At 35.9% G+C, this 21,644-nt stretch overlaps 1 protein-coding gene across 3 annotated transcripts in view; it reads left to right on the top strand.

Annotated features, from left to right (window-relative positions):
* The window catches only part of ALG5 (ALG5 dolichyl-phosphate beta-glucosyltransferase), a 43,113-nt gene that overhangs the window by 12,225 nt on the left and 9,244 nt on the right, over positions 1-21,644 (top strand). For all 3 annotated transcript variants that reach the window (XM_047864093.1, XM_047864100.1, XM_047864109.1), the window contains 3 exons: positions 894-1,007; positions 14,898-14,957; positions 19,716-19,867. In XM_047864093.1, coding sequence (XP_047720049.1) covers positions 894-1,007; positions 14,898-14,957; positions 19,716-19,867 — 326 coding nt within the window. The remainder of the gene's footprint in view (positions 1-893; positions 1,008-14,897; positions 14,958-19,715; positions 19,868-21,644) is intronic.

The raw sequence follows: 21,644 nt of genomic DNA, 5'->3' as shown, positions 1-21,644 counted from the left end.
CGACTTTGGCTCAAGTCATGATCTCATGGTTGGTGGGTTCAAGCCCCATGTCAGGCTCTGTGCTGACAGCCCAGAGCCTGGAGCCTGCTTTAGATTCTGTGTCTTCCTCTCTCTCTGCCCCTGGCCTGCTCATTATCTGTCTCTCAAAAATAAACGTTCAAAAAAACAAAGAATACTAAAGATCTATCTGATGGTGGGTTTCACAGCAAGTCTGTATATATTGTATTTGTTCAATCCACTCATAAATATGTTCTTTATATGCTGTCCTAAAGTAGCTCCTGATATGCACACAACGCATATATAACATATATGATAGATATTTTACTTTTGTTCTTATTGATGTAGGATATCTTTTATTCATCCAAATCTATATTCCTATCATGATATATTCCAAAGTAATAGTGGTAAGACCTCACAAAGTTTTTAAAATCATGAACTAGGCATTAGATACATTTGGAAGAATCTTATCAATGTTAATTTGTTTTCAGGGAACTTTGGCATCCTGCCATTTCACACCTAGTATTAGATATGAGATTATCTAATATTGGTTATCTTTTTTTTATTTTTTAAAAAAAATTTTTTTTTCAATGTTTTTTATTTATTTTTGGGACAGAGAGAGACAGAGCATGAACGGGGGAGGGGCAGAGAGAGAGGGAGACACAGAATCGGAAACAGGCTCCAGGCTCTGAGCCATCAGCCCAGAGCCTGACGCGGAGCTCGAACTCCCGGACTGCAAGATCGTGACCTGGCCGAAATCGGACGCTTAACCGACTGCGCCACCCAGGCGCCCCTCTAATATTAGTTATCTTAAGTCAAGCAGAACAAACTGATATGTCATTGGATTTAGCCTTAATTTTAAGCAACTTTCTTTTAATTGAAATGTTTAAATACAGGGTATATTCAGTTCTCGAGGAGAAAAGATCCTTATGGCAGATGCTGATGGAGCCACAAAGTTTCCAGATGTTGAGAAATTAGAAAAGGGACTGAATGATCTACAGCCTTGGCCTGTGAGTATGAGAATATAGATTAAATAATCTTCAGTCAAGAACACGGGGAGTCTAAAGTAACATTAAAATGGAATTTACGGGAGTGCCTGGGTGGTTAAGGATCCCGACTCTTGATCTCGGGTCTTGATCTCAGGGTTGTGAGTTCAAGCCCCATGCTGGGTGTGAAGCCTACTTAAAAAACAAAACAAAACAAAACAAAAACTAACAAAAAAATGGAATTTACATATAAGTTTAAAAACTGGTGTTTTTTTTGTGTGTGAAATTCCTGTATACGGTCCCACAGAAAAGCAAATCATTATAAGCATTCACTGATGGTCTGAGATTTACTTAACAATTACTTATTTAATATTCTGGCCATATCACTCCATTTTCAATCCCTTCTATCAGAGTTTTAATATTTATTATCTATATATTCAACTAAGGCTTTTTTTTAAAAGCCTAGATGGAGCCTCCCAGGTAAAGATGTGAAATGAAACTGGATCACAGAGACTTGGTTTTGATGAAACAGACCTAAGCAGGAACCACTCAGTAAAGATCATGTGCACCTTCATGACATAGTTTCAAAAAGTAGAGATAGACTTTTATTCAGCATTTGAGATTCATCCATATTGCTTTGTTTATCAATAATTTGTTCCTTTTAATTGCTCAGCAGTATTCCATTGCTTGGGTGTATGACAGTTTGTTTATCCATTCAACTGTTGAAGGACATTTGGGTTGTTTCCATCATTTGGCAATTACGAATAAAGCAGGTATCAACGTTTCATTAAAAAAAAAAAAAAAGTGGAAGTCAAAGAAAGAAAACTCCTGGTGCCATTTCCACTCTTTAAAGGCCATTTAGATATATTGGGGGGGGGGGGGGGAATATATATATATATATATATATATATATATATATATATACACATATTGAAAAAAATAAATAAATAAAAATAAAGGCCATTTAGAGAAAGACGAATTTACCAAATTCTGAGCTTTTTACCAAATAGTCCCAACCTGGAAAGAATCAGACTGAGACATTGAATAAGCACCCTGGGACAACATTAGTACACCTACCTGCTATCACACAGTATCCCAGGATTTCAATAGCAAGAAAAACTGCTAGGGCTTGCCAGTTTCAGGGCTTCAAGCTAAGTTAGGGCACAGATCCATGTGATTAGATCCCTTCCTCAGTGGAGTGTATCCTTGTACAGGACATGGCAAAATCTCACAATAACAAAGAACCCATATAACCCACCAAAGCTACACTGAGCTCTAAGGGAGCTCCCTCCTTCCCCCAGGTGTAATATTCAGGCCTTGAAACTCTAGTTCAGAGGGGAAAACCAGGGGCTACCAAAGGTAGAAGTACAGGTTTCCCCTGCTATCCAGAAGCAGAGTGTTCTCATTCGTAAGCCCAGATGGCATAAAGCACAGAAGCAATTACCATTAATTCATGTGGAAAATTTTTTTGAATGTTCCCTGACCCAAAAAATAACCTCCCTTAGGCTTTTCTGACACCTTAAGACACAGCTACTGTCAGTCTTTTATAAAAGCAACATGGCCTAACAAGAACTTTTGAAAAGCGGGGGATACCTGTGTATCAAGGAAAATTCCCTTGTACTGTACAAGTGCTACCCATGTTAGTCACGACAAAATGAAATAAATGTCAGCTATACGAACATATTACTATAGAAAAAGAAAGTTTCATACCAAAGTATTTTTGCTGAACAAATAATGAAAATAATTCAGCAACACAGGCGTTTGAAAGAGTGAGGACAAAACAACAGAATGATATTAAAAGAGACGCCACAGAAAATTTTCATAAATTTAATACCCTCATGATTGTCAACAGGACTGTCCTAGTTCTCCCCAGTTCTCCCCTAGTCCTTCCCAGAGAACTGACAAAGATTTGGTAAATGTTTCTAATGCATTATGCCTCTAGCTTGGGGGAGCCATGGATGGGAGGGAGGATGGAAGATGTCAGGTTGTTTGCAGCTGACTTTGTGTCATTCTACGTAGGGCAAAGAAAAATTAAGTAATTTAGCCAAAGTTAGAGGGTGAACCAAACAATAAACAGGAGAAAAATCTGAACCTTCTGTGAATCCCAATTCCCTTTATACAACTCTGAAAAGGAAAGGAGTTCTGATGCCATCCTTTTCATTATCATAAGCTAATTTACTGCGTTGTTACTGTAAATATCGAGTTTTAAAGAATGAAAGCATTTGATGATGATTAAACTTTTAATTCACAGCCTTGGTCTACAGCACCTCACAATATGTCTAATTATTTAAGAGTATATCACAATTCACTTGAATGAATTTGAACTCAGTTTATTAAGAATTTTAATCAATATGCATCATATATCTCTTTTTGAAGGAGGCAGAGAAGTGACAAAGTTCTAAAATCCACTGTCTGGATCAACTCTAATAATTATTTTTGAATTGGGATGCTGCCTACTCATAATTATGACAAAACTCATAAACAGTCGGGCATTACTCAGAAAACTTGTACTCTGAAGCTAACATTCATAGAGGAATTAGAAGAAATCTTGATTATCTAATTCAGAGGTTGGCAGACCTCTTCTGTAAAGGCCCACAGAGTGAATATTTTCAGCTTCAACATACAGTGTCTGTTGTTACTCAACCCTGACTGTAGCACAAAAGCAGACCTAGATAATACATAATTGAATGACCATGCCTGTGTTCCAATAAAACTTTATTTACAAAACCAAGCAGCAGGCCAGATTTGGGCCACAGCCTATAGATTACAGACCCTTGGGCTAATTCAGTCATTTATCTAGTATTGGAAACTTTTTATAATTACCAAATGATCTTTTAGTCTTTGCTTGCATAGCTGTAGTGATGCCCAAGCAGCCCATGTATCTCAACTCAGTTAGAGTTCCTTTTTGCATTAAATGCAAATATGCCTCCTTTTGATATCCCCTTTGGTTGGTTCTGTTTTTCATAGCTACACAAAATAGTCTACTTCTCCTTTGTGACAGCCTTTTGGAGAGTTAAAGCAATTTCCATGTGTCTTCTCTATTCTAAGCTGTCAATAGTTCCAGTTTTCAAACAGCATATTTCTTTTTGTTATCATCCTGGTCATTTTCCACTGAAGATGCTTCAGTTAGCATGGATCTGGTTATACTGGATTTACATTGTTACCTCATGTAGCCAACTTTTTCATATGCAGTGCCATTGCCATTGAACCTTGTCTCCCTGTCCTCAAACTGGCACAGTTATTTTTGTTTCTGTGTTTCTTTTGCCTTGTTTTATTTAGGAACAGAAGTGTGGCTCTTTATTAAACATCAGCATATTTGATTTCTGTTTCTTAGGGTGTAGGGCTTTTTTTCCATCTTTAATGAAATTGCCGTTCCCTTCTCAATTAAGTCACAAATCTGATAAGCGTGGCTTGCATATATTCCCTTGAGCCCAAATAAAAATTGACTAGAATTTTCAGAACTAGTTCTGAAAATAATGAAACAAGAACATGGGTTTCAAAGTAGTGAAGTCCTGTTATGACCACATGACTAACCCACTAGATACTAGATACTAACTAGTATCTAGTCCTGTTATGACCACATGACTAACCCACTAGATACTAACCCACTAGTACTAATCTACTAGACAATAGTTAAATGTCTTTTACAGCATTGTGTTGACTCTCCAGAACATTTGTAATGGCTTCTAATGTTTTTTCAGTTGATTTTATTTTTAATTACAACAAAAAGAAATTAACTACTACTTTGTACTTTTAATTCCTCTTAGAGTTCTGGTCAGATTATTCTTAATGAATTTAGAAAAGTTGCTTGCAATTTCTTCTCTGAAGAAGGTCTTTTAAGGTTTTAAATTAAATATATGTAATTTAGGTAGAGTTTTGTGTAACACACAAATAAAATAGGATTTACATTTAGTTCCAAATACTTTATCTGTATATCTTTTTTCTTTAAGTGCAAAGCATTTATCCTAGCTTTTCAATTGCTTTTTTTTCCTTTTTTTTAAATTTTTTTTTTTTTTTAATTTACATCCAAATTAGTTAGCATATAGTGCAACAATGATTTCGGGAATAGATTTCTTAATGCCCCTTACCCATTTAGCTCATCCCCCCTCCCACAACCCCTCCAATAACCCTCTGTTTGTTCTCCATATTTAAGAGTCTCTTATGTTTTGTCCCCCTCCCTGTTTTTATATTATTTTTGTTTCCCTTCCCATATGTTCATCTGTTTGGTCTCTTAAAGTCCTCATATGAGTGAAGTCATATGATATTTGTCTTTCTCTAATTTCGCTTAGCATAATACCCTCCAGTTCCATCCACATAGTTGCAAATGGCAAGATTTCATTCTTTTTGATTGCTGAATAATACTCCATCATGTGTGTTTGTGTGTGTGCGTGTGTGTGTGTGTGTGTGTGTGTGTGTGTGCGCACGCGTGTGTGTGTATATATATACACATCACATCTTCTTTAGCCATTCATCCATCGATGGACATTGGGCTCTTTCCATACTTTGTTGATAGTGCTGTCAACATTGGGTGCATGTGTCCCTTCGAAACAGCACACCTGTATCCCTTGGATAAATACCTAATAGTGCAATTGCTAGATTGTAGGGTAGTTCTATTTTTAATTTTTTGAGGAAGCTCCATACTGTTTGCCAGCTGGCTGCACCAGCTAGCATTCCCACCAGCAGTGCAAAAGAGGTCCTCTTTCTCCACATCCTCACCAACATCTGTTGTGGCCTGAGTTGTTAATGTTAGCCATTCTGACAGGTGTAAGGTGGTATCTCATTGTGGTTTTGATCTGTATTTCCCTGATCATGAGTGATATTGAACATTTTTTTCATGTGTCAGTTGGCCATCTGGATGTCGTCTTTGGAGAAGTGTCTATTCATGTCTTTTGCCCATTTCTTCACTGGATTATTTGTTTTTTGGGTGTTGACTTTGAGAAGTTCTTTATAGATTTTGGATACTAACCCTTTATCTGATATGTCGTTTGCAAATATCTTCTCCCATTCTGTTGCTTGCCTTTTAGTTTTGCTGATTGTCTCCTTTGCTGTGCAGAAGCTTTTTATTTTGATGAGGTCCCAGTAGTTCATTTTTGTTTTTGTTTCCCTTGCCTCCAGAGACGTGTTGAGTTAGAAATTGCTGCGGCCAAGATGAAAGAGGTTTTTGCCTGCTTTGTCCTCGAGGATTCTGATGGCTTCTTGTCTTACATTTAGGTCTTTCATCCATTTTGAGTTTATTTTTGTGTATGGTGTAAGAAAGTGGTCCAGGTTCATTCTTCTGCATGTCGCTGTCCAGTTTTCCCAGCACCACTTGCTGAAGAGACTATCTTTACTCCATTGGATAATCTTTCCTGTCTTGTCAAAGATTAGTTGGCCATATGTTTGTGGGTCCATATCTGGGTTCTCTATTCTGTTCCATTGATCTGAGTGTCTGTTCTTGTGCCAGTACCATACTATCTTGATGATTACAGCTTTGTCATATAGCTTGAAGTCTGGGATTGTGATGCCTCCTGCTTTGGTTTTCTTTTTCAAGATTGCTTTGGCTATTTGGCTCCAGCTTTTCAATTTCTTAACCAGTAATTATGTTACCTCTTTTAGTAAAATATGCTTGGGTTTGCAATAATTTTTCTAAGCCAAAATATATGATGATCACTTGTTTAGTTGCTTAACTGTTCACAATAGAATCAAAACTTCCTGAACAGGTAAAATAGATGACAAAAAGTCTGCATTCTATTAACCATAGAGTCATTCCTCAGGCCATGACTTGGATCTTAATTCTCATTTAAACACAGTTTCAACAAACTTAGTTTTTAGGTTTTGAAGGACACAAATGATTAAAGGTAACATATGAAAGAGATATGGAGTAAAACTGCATTGACAAAAACTATAGGGGCAGATATTAACCACCACCACCACCACCACCCCACACCCAAACACACCCTTCAGTCTGGAGCAGTTGCTACCTAGTGGCCCTGAATGTTCCTTTGTCTTCAATTCAGTAGTCCTGGGCCAAAATGTGGGTTTGGTACACCAAAACTTCATATATGTATACATGGTTTGGCTTTTTCCTTAAACAGGAATGTGACAATTATTATTTCCTTTTTTTTTTTTTTTTTTTTTTTTTTTTGTGACCATGGGCAGGTTCAAGAGCCTGTTATGTTTGTGTCACCCTCTCAGACGACCAAGCATGCAAAACAGATCCCTGAACTTCCCAAATCATTTGTTTTATAGACCCAGCATTCTGGTGAGATCTTTTTGAAAATCAAACAAGGGAGAAAAGAAAAATTAAGAAGATAGTTTTGAAAATGTAAAAAGAGGAAGAGTATATGTAATTGACCTTTCAGGACAGTCTGTCTCAGCAGATCACAAAGTATGTTTCCCACACCTGTGAAGGACAAGAGCTGCCTATCAAAGGAGGTATATAATGCCAACCAACCTGGCTTGAAAGTGGATATCTCTTAAGTACAGAGAAAGCAAAACTTTTTCTCTAAAGGACCAGAGGGTAAATATTTTAGGCTCCGTAGACCACATGTGGTCCCTGTTGCAATACTCTTTTTTTAACAACACTTGAAAAATCATTCTTGCTCATAGGTCATGAAAAAACAGGCAGCAGGATGTTTTTGGCCCACAAATCATGGTTTGCCAACCTTGTTCTAGAAGATTGAAATCTTGATGTTAACCATAATTTTTGCTGACCACATAAAATTTTCATAAATTTAATAATCCTCATGATTGTCAAGAGAAGATATCCTAATTTAAAAGGAGGAAAATAATTAGGCATCTTTTGTTGCCAAATTTATTTGTTGAGTGTGCAGTTTGATACAGTATTTTTATAGAACAAGTTAAAAGTAAGAATCAAAGGTTTGGGTGCCTAGGTGGCTCAGTTGATTGTCCAACTCTTGATTTTGGCTTGGGTCACGGTCTCCCGGTTCATCAGTTTGAGCCCTGAATCAAGTTCCAAAGTGGCAGTGTGGAGCCTGCATGGGATTCTCTGTCTCCCTCTCTTTCTGCCCTTCCCCCATTCATGCTCTCTCTCTTTCAACATAAATAAATAAAATTAAAGAAAAAAAAATCAAGGAGTGCCTGGGTGGCTCAGTCGGTTCAGCGTCTGACTTCAGCTCAGGTCATGATCTCATGGCCCGTGAGTTTGAGCCCGTGTCAGGCTCTGTGCTGACAGCCTGGAGCCTGAAGCCTGCTTCGGATTCTGTGTCTCCCTCTCTCTCTGCCCCTTTCCCACTCACACTGTGTCTCTTTCTCTCAAAAATAAATAAACATTGAAAAAAAAAATTTTTTAATAATAATTGAAAGGTTTAAATAATTCACATCCATTGATCCAGTAATACATATCTCTTAACCCAGCTTTGAGAAACTTATCTTAAGGAAATAATTAAGAATGTGTATAAAAACAAATTTTCAAGCATTTTTGCTTATTTTTTATTATAGCAGTGTTTTTTAAAGAGAAGGAAAACTTAGAAACAATTTTAAGTGTTCAATATTACTTTACACAGGTTAAATTCATTATAATAAAGGATGCTATTCATTGTATACAACTAGGTGAAAAAAATTTTTTTGAGACGGAGATCATGAGCATGTGCCCAAGTGCGGGAGGGGCAAAAGGAGAGGGAAAAAGAGAGAATCTTCTGCAGGCTCCACACTCATTGCAGAGCCTGATGCGGACTCCATCTCAGGACCATGAGGTCATGACCTGAGATGAAATCAAGAGTCAGATACTTAACCCACTGAGCCACCCAGCCACCCCCCAAAAATAAATTTTAAACATCTGGATATATATAGATAGCTAGAGTTATATCTAGTTACCTACCTATGGAATTGTCTGTGGATAGTGGAATTATGGATATCTTTTCAAATTTTTATATTTCTTTAATTTTTTTGTTTATTTTTAACAATGAAACTTTATTGCTTTTGAGGAAAATGAGTATAGGATTTTTTAAATTTTTTAATAAATACAAATTTTTCTAAACTCAGTACTTTGCTTTTATATGCTAAGTTTTCCATTTCTGCCCATATTGGATGAATATGACTGAATTCATCATAAATTGTTTCAACTTCATTTCTATATATCTATCTCATTTGGAGTCACGTTTGCCTCATGGAGTACCTGTGCCAATTTCCATTTCCACTTCAGTAGGTTTCTTAATTTTGGGTTCAGAATTAAATGCACCTAGGTTCAAATTCCATGTGACCTTGGACAAGTTAATCCATCCACCTCATTTTCCTCACCACTGACATATGGACAGTGAGCCTATGGACAGTGATGGTCAGTGGGCTTTGCACTGACATCTCAGAGCCTGCTTGGAATTCTCTCTCCCATTATCTCTGCCCCTTCTCCACTCCCTCCCTTTCTCTCTCTCTCTCTCTCTCTCTCTCTCTCTCTCTCTCTCTCTCTCTCTCAAAGAAATGAACATTTAATTTAAAAAAAGGAAGAAATCCTGAGGTGATGATTAAAATGTTTTAAAATGCATGTCAAGTGTTTATCATTATGTCCAGCACTCAATAACCATCATCTCTAATTATAAACGTTAGCCCTTATGCTTAATTCTCAGAGCTAATTCTAATGTTACTGTTTATCATTGTTAGTATAAATTAGATCTACCTAGTTCTTCAATTCTGTTCTTCTAGTCTATTCCTTTTCCCCAGTGAATTGTGAGAAAATACTTAAATGGAAAAGTATCAGAGTTCTGATTAAACATTTCTTTCTAGAAGACAATATGGTACCAATTTACCACTTTTAAAAGCTAGCTGTAATATTCAGTGACTGAAATATTCATTTTTTTCAATACTACAAGAAAATTAGTGATACTCTGAAAGAGGCATAAAAGAAAGAGACTCCATGTTTACATACATTGTCTAATATGAGCAGTTTTTAAAACAAGACTATCTTTTCCTGAAAAATAACTAACTGTTCTAAAAGCCGTTTAGATGAATTCCTTGCGATAGTGACATTAGTACCAGGGATTCAGTTCTTACACCAGAACTGAAGATAAACAAAATTCTCTTAAAAGCTTTTAGGAGATTTTAAATGAAAGCTTTTGGTTTTTATTTGTTTTTGTTTAATTAAATGGCATTTTAATGCTATTTAGTCTCTGAAAGGTGGGAGGAGGTCCGTTTGTTTTGTTTTGTTTTTTCCTATTGCTTGGTAACATTACTGTTCTTTTTGGATTTAAAGTTGAAGTTTATTTGCCGTGTACTATTTGAACTTTTTATATAGGTCTTCTTTAAGAAAAGCATTCTCAGGTTACCTGGGTGGCTCAGTCAGTTGGGCATCCGACTCTTGATTTTGGCTCAGGACATGATCCCAGGGTTGTGAGATTGAGCCCTGTGTCAGGCTCTGCACTAAGCATGGAGTCTGCTTAAGATTCTCTCTCTCGCTTGCTCTCTTTCTCTCTCTTCCTACCCCTCTCCCCTGCTCATGCTCTCTCTAAAACATACACACGTACATACATACGTAAGTAAGTAAAAATAAAATAAAGAAAAGCATTTCTCTCCCTTCCTGAGGAAAGTACCTCTGCCAGAAAAAGAAGGGAAGAAATTATTCCTACTACTAAATAGTAGGCAAAATATATAACAGATAATTTTCAAAAGAAAATATAGCCAGTAAAATTTCCCAAAGTTTACCTTTTCATTAAAAAGGAAATTAGGGGTGCCTGGGTGGCTCATTCAGTTAAGCATCTGATTATTGATATTGGCTCAGGGTGTGACTTTGCAGTTGTAAGATCAAGCTCTGCATTGAGCTTTGCACTGACATCTCAGAGCCTGCTTGGAATTCTCTCTCTCCCATTCTCTATGCCCCTCCTCCACTCCCTCCCTTTCTCTCTCTCTCTCTCTCTCTCTCTCTCTCTCTCTCTCAAATAAATAAACATTTAATTTAAAAAAAGAAAAGGAAAATATATCACAAAGGGTTATATTTTTCCCTTTTAAAATTAGCAAATTTAAAATGAGAATAATTAGAACTGGCAAGGATTGGATGAGGTAATCAATATTATACCCATTTAGTGGGAATATAAAGAGCTTTTTGAAGAATAATTTGGCTCATATATATTTAAAACATTCATACTTTCAACTTAGTATTCTATTTGTATGACTTTTTCCAAAGAAGGAAATCCAAAGTACAATTAGAGTTTTATATTCAAAGATGTCCTTTTGAGCCCCTTTCTGAAAACATGAAATTAGAAATAGTCAACACATACACAAACAGTGAAAGTATGGTAAATCTCTATGGTGAAATATAATATTGCCCTTACTCTTGACACAAAAAAGAAAGATGGACATGCAACACTGCTATGATAAGTTCTTGAAAAGTAAACTTGAGGGGCGCCTGGGTGGCACAGTCGGTTAAGCGTCCGACTTCAGCCAGGTCACGATCTCGCGGTCCATGAGTTCGAGCCCCGCATCAGGCTCTGGGCTGATGGCTCAGAGCCTGGAGCCTGTTTCTGATTCTGTGTCTCCCTCGCTCTCTGCCCCTCCCCCGTTCATGCTCTGTCTCTCTCTGTCCCAAAAAAAATAAATAAACGTTGAAAAAAAGAAAAGTAAACTTGAATCTTATCAAGCTTCTAACCCAAACAACCAGTTTACAGGGAACACTGGGAACAGGAACATGATAAATGTCACCAGTGTGGATACAATCAACAAAATCCAAAAACCTGGGTAAGTCTACAAGACAAGTTACATAGTTTCTTCAACAAATAAGTATAAGAAAAAAAAAGTAGGGGGAACCCACAGGTAAAAGAAATATCAGCCAATTTGTTGAGTGGGGTACTGATGAGGGGCTGTAGAAGAAGCAAGGTTGGCCATGTATTGGGTATTTTTTTTTTTTTGTAATGTATTGATAATTGTTGAACCACATTGTGGGTACATGAGGGCTTCATTTTCCAATTCTCTCTACTTTTAATGCAAAACAGTGAACTTGAACATAATAAATTTTTGGATTATTTTAAATGGAAAAGAACATGACATATAGGTGAATTTCAGCTATGGTTTTAAATGCAGAGAAAAAAAGAATACAAAAAAAATATGTGAAATACTATCAGTGGCTGCTTTTAGGTAGTGAGATTATACATGACTTTTCTCTTTATAATAAAGTTTTACTATGTGTAAATTTATGTGCTTGACAAATTTTTTTTTCAATATGCACTTTTTTATTTTGTTTATTTTGGTGAATGGTTTAAAAGTCAAATGGTATAAGAAGAAAACAGTGAAAGGAGGCCCACGTTTCATTGCTCAGCTTAGTCACTTAGTTACTCTCAGAAGTAACCAGTATTATTTATTTCTTGCATATCCATCTGGAAGATGCTATAAGTATTCTTTATTTAAAAATGCAGATTGTAACACTATTACTGTTCTGTTGTTTCCACTTAATGATGTACCTTGGAGACTGAGCCACATTTATATAGCAGAGTGCTTCCTTATGCTTGCACAATATCATAACTAATGCCTTTGGATAGACCTACAGGATTGCTTTGCTGCTAGAAGCAATACTGAAATGATTAACCCTGAATGAAAGTCCTTTCCCACATATACAAGTTTATTTACAGGAAAATTCCTGGTGGTGGAATTGGTGGGTCAGATTATATGTATATTTTTAGTTTTGATCATTTGTCACATTGCTGCCTGTAGTGTGTAGGCACCATATAGTAAACACTGTTCGCCTTGCTCTTAAGTGTGATTGAGGATGTTTTCAATTGTTTAAGAGCAGTTTTCACTTCCTCTTTTATGAACAGTCTGTTCATAGACTTTGCCACTTTTCCAACTGAGTTGGGTACTTTTATAATAGTTTGTAGGAGTACTTTAGCATTTTGGAAGTAATCCTTTTGTCTGTAATATAAATTACCACTATTTCCCCCCAATATATTTGTCTTTTAATTTTGAAAATGCTTAGATTTTTGTTAAAATTTAAAAAAAGAATTAAGTTCATTTTAAGACGAGGGGAGGGGCAGAGAGAGAGGGAGAGAGAGAGAATCCCCAGTAGGCTCTGTGCTGTCAGCACAGAGCCCAACGCAGAGCTTGATCTCATAAACCATGAGATCATGGCCTGAGCTGAAATCAAGAGTTGGATGCTTAACCAACTGAGCCACCCAGGCACCCCTCTCTCTACACAGTTTTTAAAAAAAATTGTTGTCAAATTGATCTATCTTTTCTTCTAGATTTTGTGTACTTATGTTTTCCTTGAGGTCATTTTAAAAATTATTCCTGGGCCGCCTGGGTGGCTCAGTCGGTTGAGTGTCCGACTTCAGCTCAGGTCATGATCTCACAGTCTGTGGGTTCAAGCCCCACATTGGGCTCTGTGCTGACAGTACAGAGCCTGGAGCCTGCTTCAGATTCTGTGTCTTCCTCTCTTTCTGTCCCTCCCCCAGTCATTCTCTCTCTCTCTCTATCTCAAAAATAAATAAACATTAAAAAAGTTTTTTTAATTATTCCTGATATTTTACACTTAAATCTTTGATGTATCCAAAATATATCCTACTTTTCAGTATGTGGCCCGGGTTCAACTTAATTTGGTTTCCAAGTGGCTACCCAGATGTCCCACAGCATTTATCAATTCAGTTTTTGCCCACTGCTTAAAAACATCATCTTTGTCATATTCTAAATATCCATATTTGTGTGGTGTGTGTGTTTCTGGCTTTTCCTTTCTGGTTCATGGACTTATCTATTCATTTTCTAGTACTGTAGTTTTAATTATTATAGCTTTATAATGTATATTAAATCCTCTAAGGCTAGTCATTCCTCATGCTTAGAATTTTCCTGGTTCTTTTGGTTCTTTATTTTTCAATATTAACTCTAAAAATTAGCTTGTCTGATTCAATGGAAAATTATTTTGATATTTCTATCAGTATGGTACTAAATTTAAAGATTAATTTTAGGGAGAATTGATCTTTGATACTGTCAACACATGTTCTCATCCATGATCATGGTACGCCCTTCTATGTGTTGGATTCTTTTGTTTCCCTTGGTACCATATACATGTTTTCTTTATTTAGATATTGCTACGTTTTTGTAAAGTTTATTTCTAGATTTTCCTTTCTTGACTTTACAAATAATGTCTTCCATTATATTTTCTGATTATTGTTTGTACATATGAAGACTAAAGTATGATATATATTCATTTTGTTCCACTTTTTTAATTCCCTTAATGTTTGTAGTAGTTTTTACTATAGTAGTTGATAATCTTGGATTTTCCAGAAAGTAATGATTATATAGATATAATCATACCATCTGCAGATACCCTTTTCTTTCTAATACCACTATTTTTCCCTCTAACTATGTTGATACAGTCTTTTTAATCAGAAAAATCATTTAAAAATATGAATTTTCAAGTCGTACATGCCCCTGATATTTAGCCCTGAATATTGGCCTCTTAGTAAGTATAATCAGGCTTCTTGAAGCTGTACATATTCTGAATACCTTAGTAAACCTTTGAAGATATTTAATGTGACTTAAAAAAAAAAATCAGTGTCTAAAAAATGAGATACTTGGATTGAAAATAAATGTTTTTATTAATATTTATTTTTAAAAATTTTTGTTTACATTTTAATTAGTTAACATACAGTGCAATATTGGCTTAAGGAGTAGAATTCAATGATTCATCACTTACATACAATACCCAGTGCTCATCACAAGTGTCTTCCTTAGTATCCATCTAGCACATCTCCCACCACCTCCCTCCATCAACCCTCAGTTTGTTCTCTGTCGTTAAGAGTCTCTTGTGGTTTGTTTCCCTGTCTCTTTTTCCCCCCCTTCCCATTTGTTCATCTGTTTTGTTTCTTAAATTCCACGTGAGTGAAATCATATGGTATATGTCTTTCTCTTGACTTATTTCGCTTAGCGTAATACACATTTGATTATTGATATTCAAATATAATATTCAAATACTGACAAATCATTTTACTGCTTTTTCCTCAGGACCAAATGGCTATTGCATGTGGATCTCGAGCTCACTTGGAAAAAGAATCAATTGCTCAGGTGAGGCTTTACTAACTGGCCTGGATCAGATTTTGTTTTTCTTTTTTTCATACTCATTAGCAAAAAGCAAGCTTTCATGTTTAATTTCATAAAAATGATTTTCTTTTCAAAGGGAAAGAAAATAATTTTTTACTGTGTGAAAGATTAACACATTTAGGAATTGATTATTTTTTTCAGTGAGTTTACAAAAAAGGATGTAAACTTCACTTTGACTTAGGATGCAAGCAGCTTTTTTTTTTTTTTTTTTCTTTTTAAGACACAGGAGTCCTCATTCAGTTCTGATATAAGGCAAACTTTTCTAAATGATACAGTTCTGAACCATTCAGCTTACCTTTAGTTTTTCTTTTAATGGCACATTTAAGTACATTTAAAGTTTGTTTTTTTTTCCTTTTTTTTTTTTTAACTTTATTCCTCTTAGAAAAGCACTATATCTTAAAATTTAACAAGTTGTGACTGCCCTCACTAAAGACCTTAAATTCTTCATTTTGTAATTTGTATTATTGGGCTACAAAAGTTGGAGTAACTTGGGAGGAAAAAATAATAAGGAATTTATTCTGTGCAATTTTAAATTCTTCTTTAATTTTTAAAATTATTTTAATTATTCACTTAAAAATGTGGGCCCAGTGTATCAAGCCCAGTAATTGTCCATTATATTCTTTATGGTTCATCTACTGGAGTCACCAAATAGATCAAGAATAAAGCAGTATTTTTCAATCCAAGGTCAAAATTATCTGGGGAGGTTTTTTTCTTTGGTTTTAAACATGTGTATTTCTAGGCCAATCCCAGGCACACTGAATAAAACTATAGAAATGAACCAGGAATCTGCATTTTTAACAATTTCCCAGGCCACGCTTACACCTAGAGTTTGAGAACCACTGGAATAAAAGGTTAAACCTTTCCCTCCCTCAATGATTCTGAAATAAGACACAAAGAAATTTTTTTTTTTTTTTCAAGATATACTGATGGCAGGGTCATAGAACCTCTTAAGAATTATGTTCAGGTATGGAAACCTAGACTCTTCCTAAGAATTAAAATAATTTTAATATCTTCAGCATCTAATCCAGTGTTCCGTGTCTCTGTGGACACTCACTGGTTTTAAAAAAGGTAATCTGTTAACCATCGAGGTTATCATACTCCTAGAAATTTAAAATTGAAAGATTGCTTAGAGATTAGCTAGTCCAGCTTCATCAATTTACTGATGCACAGGGGATAAGAAGAGGAAGAGTATATGTCTAAGATGTTTACATTATTTATAATTTTATAATTACATAAATTTTATAATTTTATAATTATAAAATAATAGAAACTATAGGGGTGCCTGGGTGGTTCAGTCGGTTGAGCATTTGATTCTTGATCTTCACTCAGGACATGATTCCAAGGTTGTGGGATCGAGTCCCATCTCAGGTTCCATGCTGAGTGTAGAACCTGCTTAGGATTCTCTCTCTCTCTCTCTCTCTCTCTCTCTCTCTGTCTGCCTCTCTGTCTCTCTCTCTTTCTCCCTCTGCCCTTCTCCACCTCTTTCTCTCTTTCCCTAAAATAGAAAAAATAAAAAATAAAACCTAATACTTGATATCTAAAAACAAAAAAGAAATGATAAAATGCTAAATTCCAACAATAGAAAATACAGATATTTTCCTGGATGAAATATGCAGCCAATAAAACAGATGATCATGCAGGCTATATAATAATATGAGAAAATATCCAAAATATTAGGTTATATGAAGAAAAAAGAGTACAGTGTTATAAATACTGCATAATTGTTTATGTAAAAATTATCTGTATAAACAAAAACACTTAATGAGACCAGGCTGATATTAAATTAATGATTTTATGTTTACTTTTTTTCCTTTTTAAAAAATGTAGAAAAGTAGAAAGGATAATGTATTTGGTGAAGGAAAAAAGATTTGGAAAAATAGGAAGCAAGAGAGTAATTAAGAAGCTAGTGAAGGCAAGAGAGAGTGTGTTCATATGCCCATATGTTCTGTGTAACAGTTATAACAGGGATGTTCATATTGTCTGGGTATTCTTGCATTTATTATTTTTAAAAGATTCAGAATAGAATCCATTGGTGTTTATTTGATGTCCTTAGAATTTCTTCAAAGAGTCTTGGCTTACATCTTGGGACTTCTTTGAACTTATTTTAAGATAATAAAAGTACCAGTCAGCTTTAAATTCCACCTGAATTCCTTGTTTACATTTCATCAGCATTAGAGAGAATATTGTTAATAATGAAGTAGTGAATGTCTTTTTCCTTCATATTTTTAAATGTCTATTTCAGAAGTTCGTATAATGTTACTCTATGACTGTTAGTTTTATGTAACTAAGTCCGTTGCATAATATATTTTTAGATGTCTTATAAATTGTAAGATATTTTGCAAAGTTAAAGTAAAAATTAAAGGGAGATCCTCTTGTTTGTATGTTAGGAATCAAATAAGTTAAGTTCTTCATATGAAGTCCATGTGTTTCTGGTTTTTTTAAAAATAACCATTATCCTTAAACAAACAAAAATGTTCTATTAACATCCAAGCAAGAGTAGCCATGAATATTTCCATTTGGTAACCAGTAAGTTCACCTAAATCACATTCAAGATCATTCAAGGAAAATAGTTTATAGGCATTATTATTATTATTTTTTTTTTTTTTTACCTTGTGATTTTAATTTTTCTATCTTTCAGTTTCTATTTGTTCCTTTTGTAAGCATAAGTGCTCTTTGGAGGTTTAATCAGTCAACCAGTATTTATTGGAAATATTTTATGTGAAAGGCTCTGAGCAAGCTGTTATGAGATTACCCAAGTATTTTAAGATGAGGTTTCTGCCCTATCTGCTTAGAGAGGTAAGACCTGTTTACATCAGAACATAACTAATGATTCTAGGTGATAAGTGAGAAGTGATAGATCCTTCCAAAAAGTTTGTTTTACAGTTGACAAACATTTTGCAAAACTGCTCCAAAGTGGTAACTGATTTATATTTCCATTAGTGGAATAATCCCATTGCTCCACATCCTAACAAAAGATTTAATGCTATGATTCCTTTTAACGTTTGCCAGTTGGATGGGTATAACACGGTATCACGCTATGGTTAAAATTTGGTTTTATTGGTTGCTAATGAGAATGACCATTGTTTTATATGTTCAAAGGGCTCTCTTGTGTCCTTTTCTGTGAGCTGCTCTTATGCTCTTTCCAATTTGCTTTAGTACTCTTTTCACTTTTTATTTCTAGAGAGTTCTAAAATTTTATCTAATGTAGAAAGAATGGAGACTAATCATTTTCAGTTATTTGCACAGCAGCTATTTTGTTCCACTGTGTTATTTCACTTTTTTTTCCTTTGTGATGTGAAATATAATAAAAACACAGAGAAGTACGTACACACACACACACACACACACACACTTAAAAAAAATGTTTCACATACCTTATAGATAAGTGTTTTATTCTTTTTCCCTTCCTGCCCTGTTTAATACACAAATGAAACTGCAGTTAGGATGTAAAGTGAGCTCCCAAGCTTTCTTCCTTTATTAAAAACATTTATTGAGTTCCTGTTACTGTCTGTGCCAAACACTTGGCTAAAGGCTTTAATCTTATCTCATTTAATCTTTACAGTAACTGTGTGAGGTGAGCATTTTCGTTCCCATTTGATAAAAGAGAAAAGTGGGATAGAGAGTTGAAGTAATGTGCTCAAGGCCACCCTAATCATTAATGTAGCCAGGATTCAAATAATCAGTCTGCTCAGGTCACTGGCTTTCTGTACTTTGTTGTGTTATCACTGGTGCGTCATAGTTCTGTTTGATAATAATAGAAAAAGCCACATAAATGAAGAATGACACTACAGATTACAGTTATAAAAAGCAAAACCCAAAAGGAGGAAGGGAAACACTAAATAGTATGAAATATTAAATGTTCTACATAGATTCTTAGTAGGTTGCTAGTGTAGCATTATGATACACATTATGATACACATATGATATCGTGTATCATTCCATGGATCTATTACATTTGAGAAAACTTTTAAACATGAAAGTCTTGAATATGATAATTAATGACCTATTTATCTTATGTTTTAACGTTTGCAATGTTTAATGTATAATGGAATATTATGTTGTGTTACTATTATTAATAAAAGTAATTACTAATAATAGTGAATATTCAGATAGGATTACAGACCACTTAGGTTTGATATCCAAAGCATTAAAAAACTTAATTGTTAAAAGTATATTTATCAGATGTTTGCCATACCTAATTGAAGAGACTGTTGTTTCAGACTCCTTAGTCTGTGACTTTTTGACAGATACTCTGCTGTACTTTTTCTATCAGTATTCTCATTAACTAAGCACAGAACTTTAGGTTGAAACCATAGTGTTTTGTTTTTCCAAGAATCTCCAGTAACTGTCACCTTTTTTGAAACTGAAATCTATTTGGGGCAAACAGGCACAAAATCTATAGATGAACCAGATGCTGGTTCATCAGCCCAAAACTGCTGTGGTGTACCTCTGGTAGAGTAAAGCCCTGACCCCTCACAGGTACTGTGATTCTTCTTGTCTGATTCTTCTCGAACCTGTGGGAAATGAATAACTGCTCCCCTGGTACCACTCCCCTGCTCTAATATAATATACTTTGCCAGTGAAGCCAACAGAACAATGGTGTTCATATGTAAGATCTACCCAGTCAATTAAATATTAAAATGCAATTGTCTACAGCCAGGTGTTTTCAATTGTCCTCTACAGATTAATGGAAAAGTCATTTATATTTTGTCTTTGTTTTAGCGTTCTTACTTCCGTACTCTGCTCATGTATGGGTTCCACTTTCTGGTGTGGTTCCTTTGTGTCAAAGGGATCAGAGACACACAGTGTGGCTTCAAATTATTAACTCGAGAAGCAGCTTCACGGACGTTTTCATCTCTGCACATCGAACGATGGTAAGTTCCCAGCAGATGTCCTGGGCGTGTCTTACACAGCAGTTGTTCCAGGCAACGAGAAACAGCCCTATATTCTCAGAGTGAACACCGAAGTTTAGACAAAATTGACACTTAATGTATGTAAAGTTAATCTGTGCCTTTATTCTTTTACTGAGTTGGATCTAATTTTCAAAATCTCAAACCAAACATATGGTATAAAGTTAATTCTTTCACCTTAATTGTGGATGGTACAAATTGAAAAGCCTTAAAAACATCCTGTTTCTTTAGGCTTCCTTCTTTTCCTTTGAAGAAAAAAAAAAAAGCTCAGAAATAGCAGAGTGAAAGAGGGTACCCGTTTTCTTTTTGTTCTTTCCTTTTCAGTAGTAAGTTCCCTCTCCGGCATGTGACAAACCCGTCTTTGGACCTCTGCTTCCCCTTCTACCTTCTGTGGTTTGTTTGTTTTGTTTTTAAATTTTAGCGTTTGTTCATTTTTGAGAGCAGAGAGAGACAGAGTGCAAGCAGGGGTGGGGCAGAGAGAGAGGGATGCACAGAATCTGAAGCAGGCTCCAGGCTCTGAGCTGTCAGCACAGAGCCTGATGCGGGGCTCGAACTCACGAACTGTGAGATCATGACCTGAGCTGAAGTCAGACGCTTACCTGACTGAGCCACCCAGGCGCCCCCCCCACCCCGCCTCCACCTTCTACCTTCTTAAAAACTTCATCCTGTTCATTTATTTTGTCTTGTCTTTTCCCCTTAACCACATCTTTGACACAGGTTTTTAAAACAAGTTTAAATTTCCCTTGCCATTTAAAAATCAAAAAACAAAAAACAGCCTCTCTCTGTTGATAGCCCCCCTCAGTACCTCTCCAGCTCCAGCCCTTTTTCCCTTCACAACCAGCTTTTCTTGAAAGAGCACTCTATGTTCACTGTCCCTGTTTTCTCACTTCCCACTCATGCCTTACGCCACCTCAGTGTGGATTTTTCCCCCACCCCTCCATCTAAGCATCTCGTTACCTTCCTGTCATGAAACCCAGTGGTCATGTTTGATGTGACCACTTACTGTCTTAATTAACCCATCAGCAGTGCTCCATACTTCTGAGCTCACTCTCCGGACATATCCCAGTCCCCTGGCCTGTCTTCATCCCAGACCTCTCCTCAGCTCTCTGCCAGTTTAGTGAGTAACACTGACACATGGAAGCTTAAAACCTTGCAGTCAGCTCTGACATTCCCACAGGTCCTCCACATGTCCAGTTCATGGCCCAGACCTGTTACTTTTGGCTTTTATGTCCCTTTGTTTCTCTTTGTCTTTCCCCCCACCATCCAAGACACCATCATGTCCTACGCTGTAGCCCAAGGAGTCAGTCTTTTCAAAATTAGAAGTAATCAATCAGATGCACCCTTTTTTGTTTAAAATCCTTCAGTAGCTTCCCAGTGCCTTCCCATGGCCTTGAGAGGTGCTGCGTAATCTACCCACCCATGTCTCTACATAGGGACCCTTCCCTTTTCAACTTCTCCTCCTTCAGCTCTTCCATAGGGCAACGAACTCTTACTCTCCAAACCAGATCACATGCCCCTAATCGTACGATGTTGCTGTACCATAAGCCCTTCTTCACAGCACCCATCACATCATTAGGTTTTTGTTTTTATTTGCATAATGTTTCTTTGTCTCTATTAAAACATAAGCTCCCAAAGGGCAAGAATCCCATCTGATTTTGTTTGCTAATACATCCATCCCCCTATCTAATAGAGTGCCTGGCACATTATAGCCGCTCCTAAATATTGTTGAAAGAATTAATAC

The sequence above is a fragment of the Prionailurus viverrinus genome, chromosome A1 (genome assembly GCF_022837055.1).
Source record: "Prionailurus viverrinus isolate Anna chromosome A1, UM_Priviv_1.0, whole genome shotgun sequence".
Lineage (NCBI taxonomy): Eukaryota > Metazoa > Chordata > Mammalia > Carnivora > Felidae > Prionailurus > Prionailurus viverrinus.
Note: the sequence above shows the minus strand (reverse complement) of the source record. Positions and strands in the feature narration are given on the sequence as shown.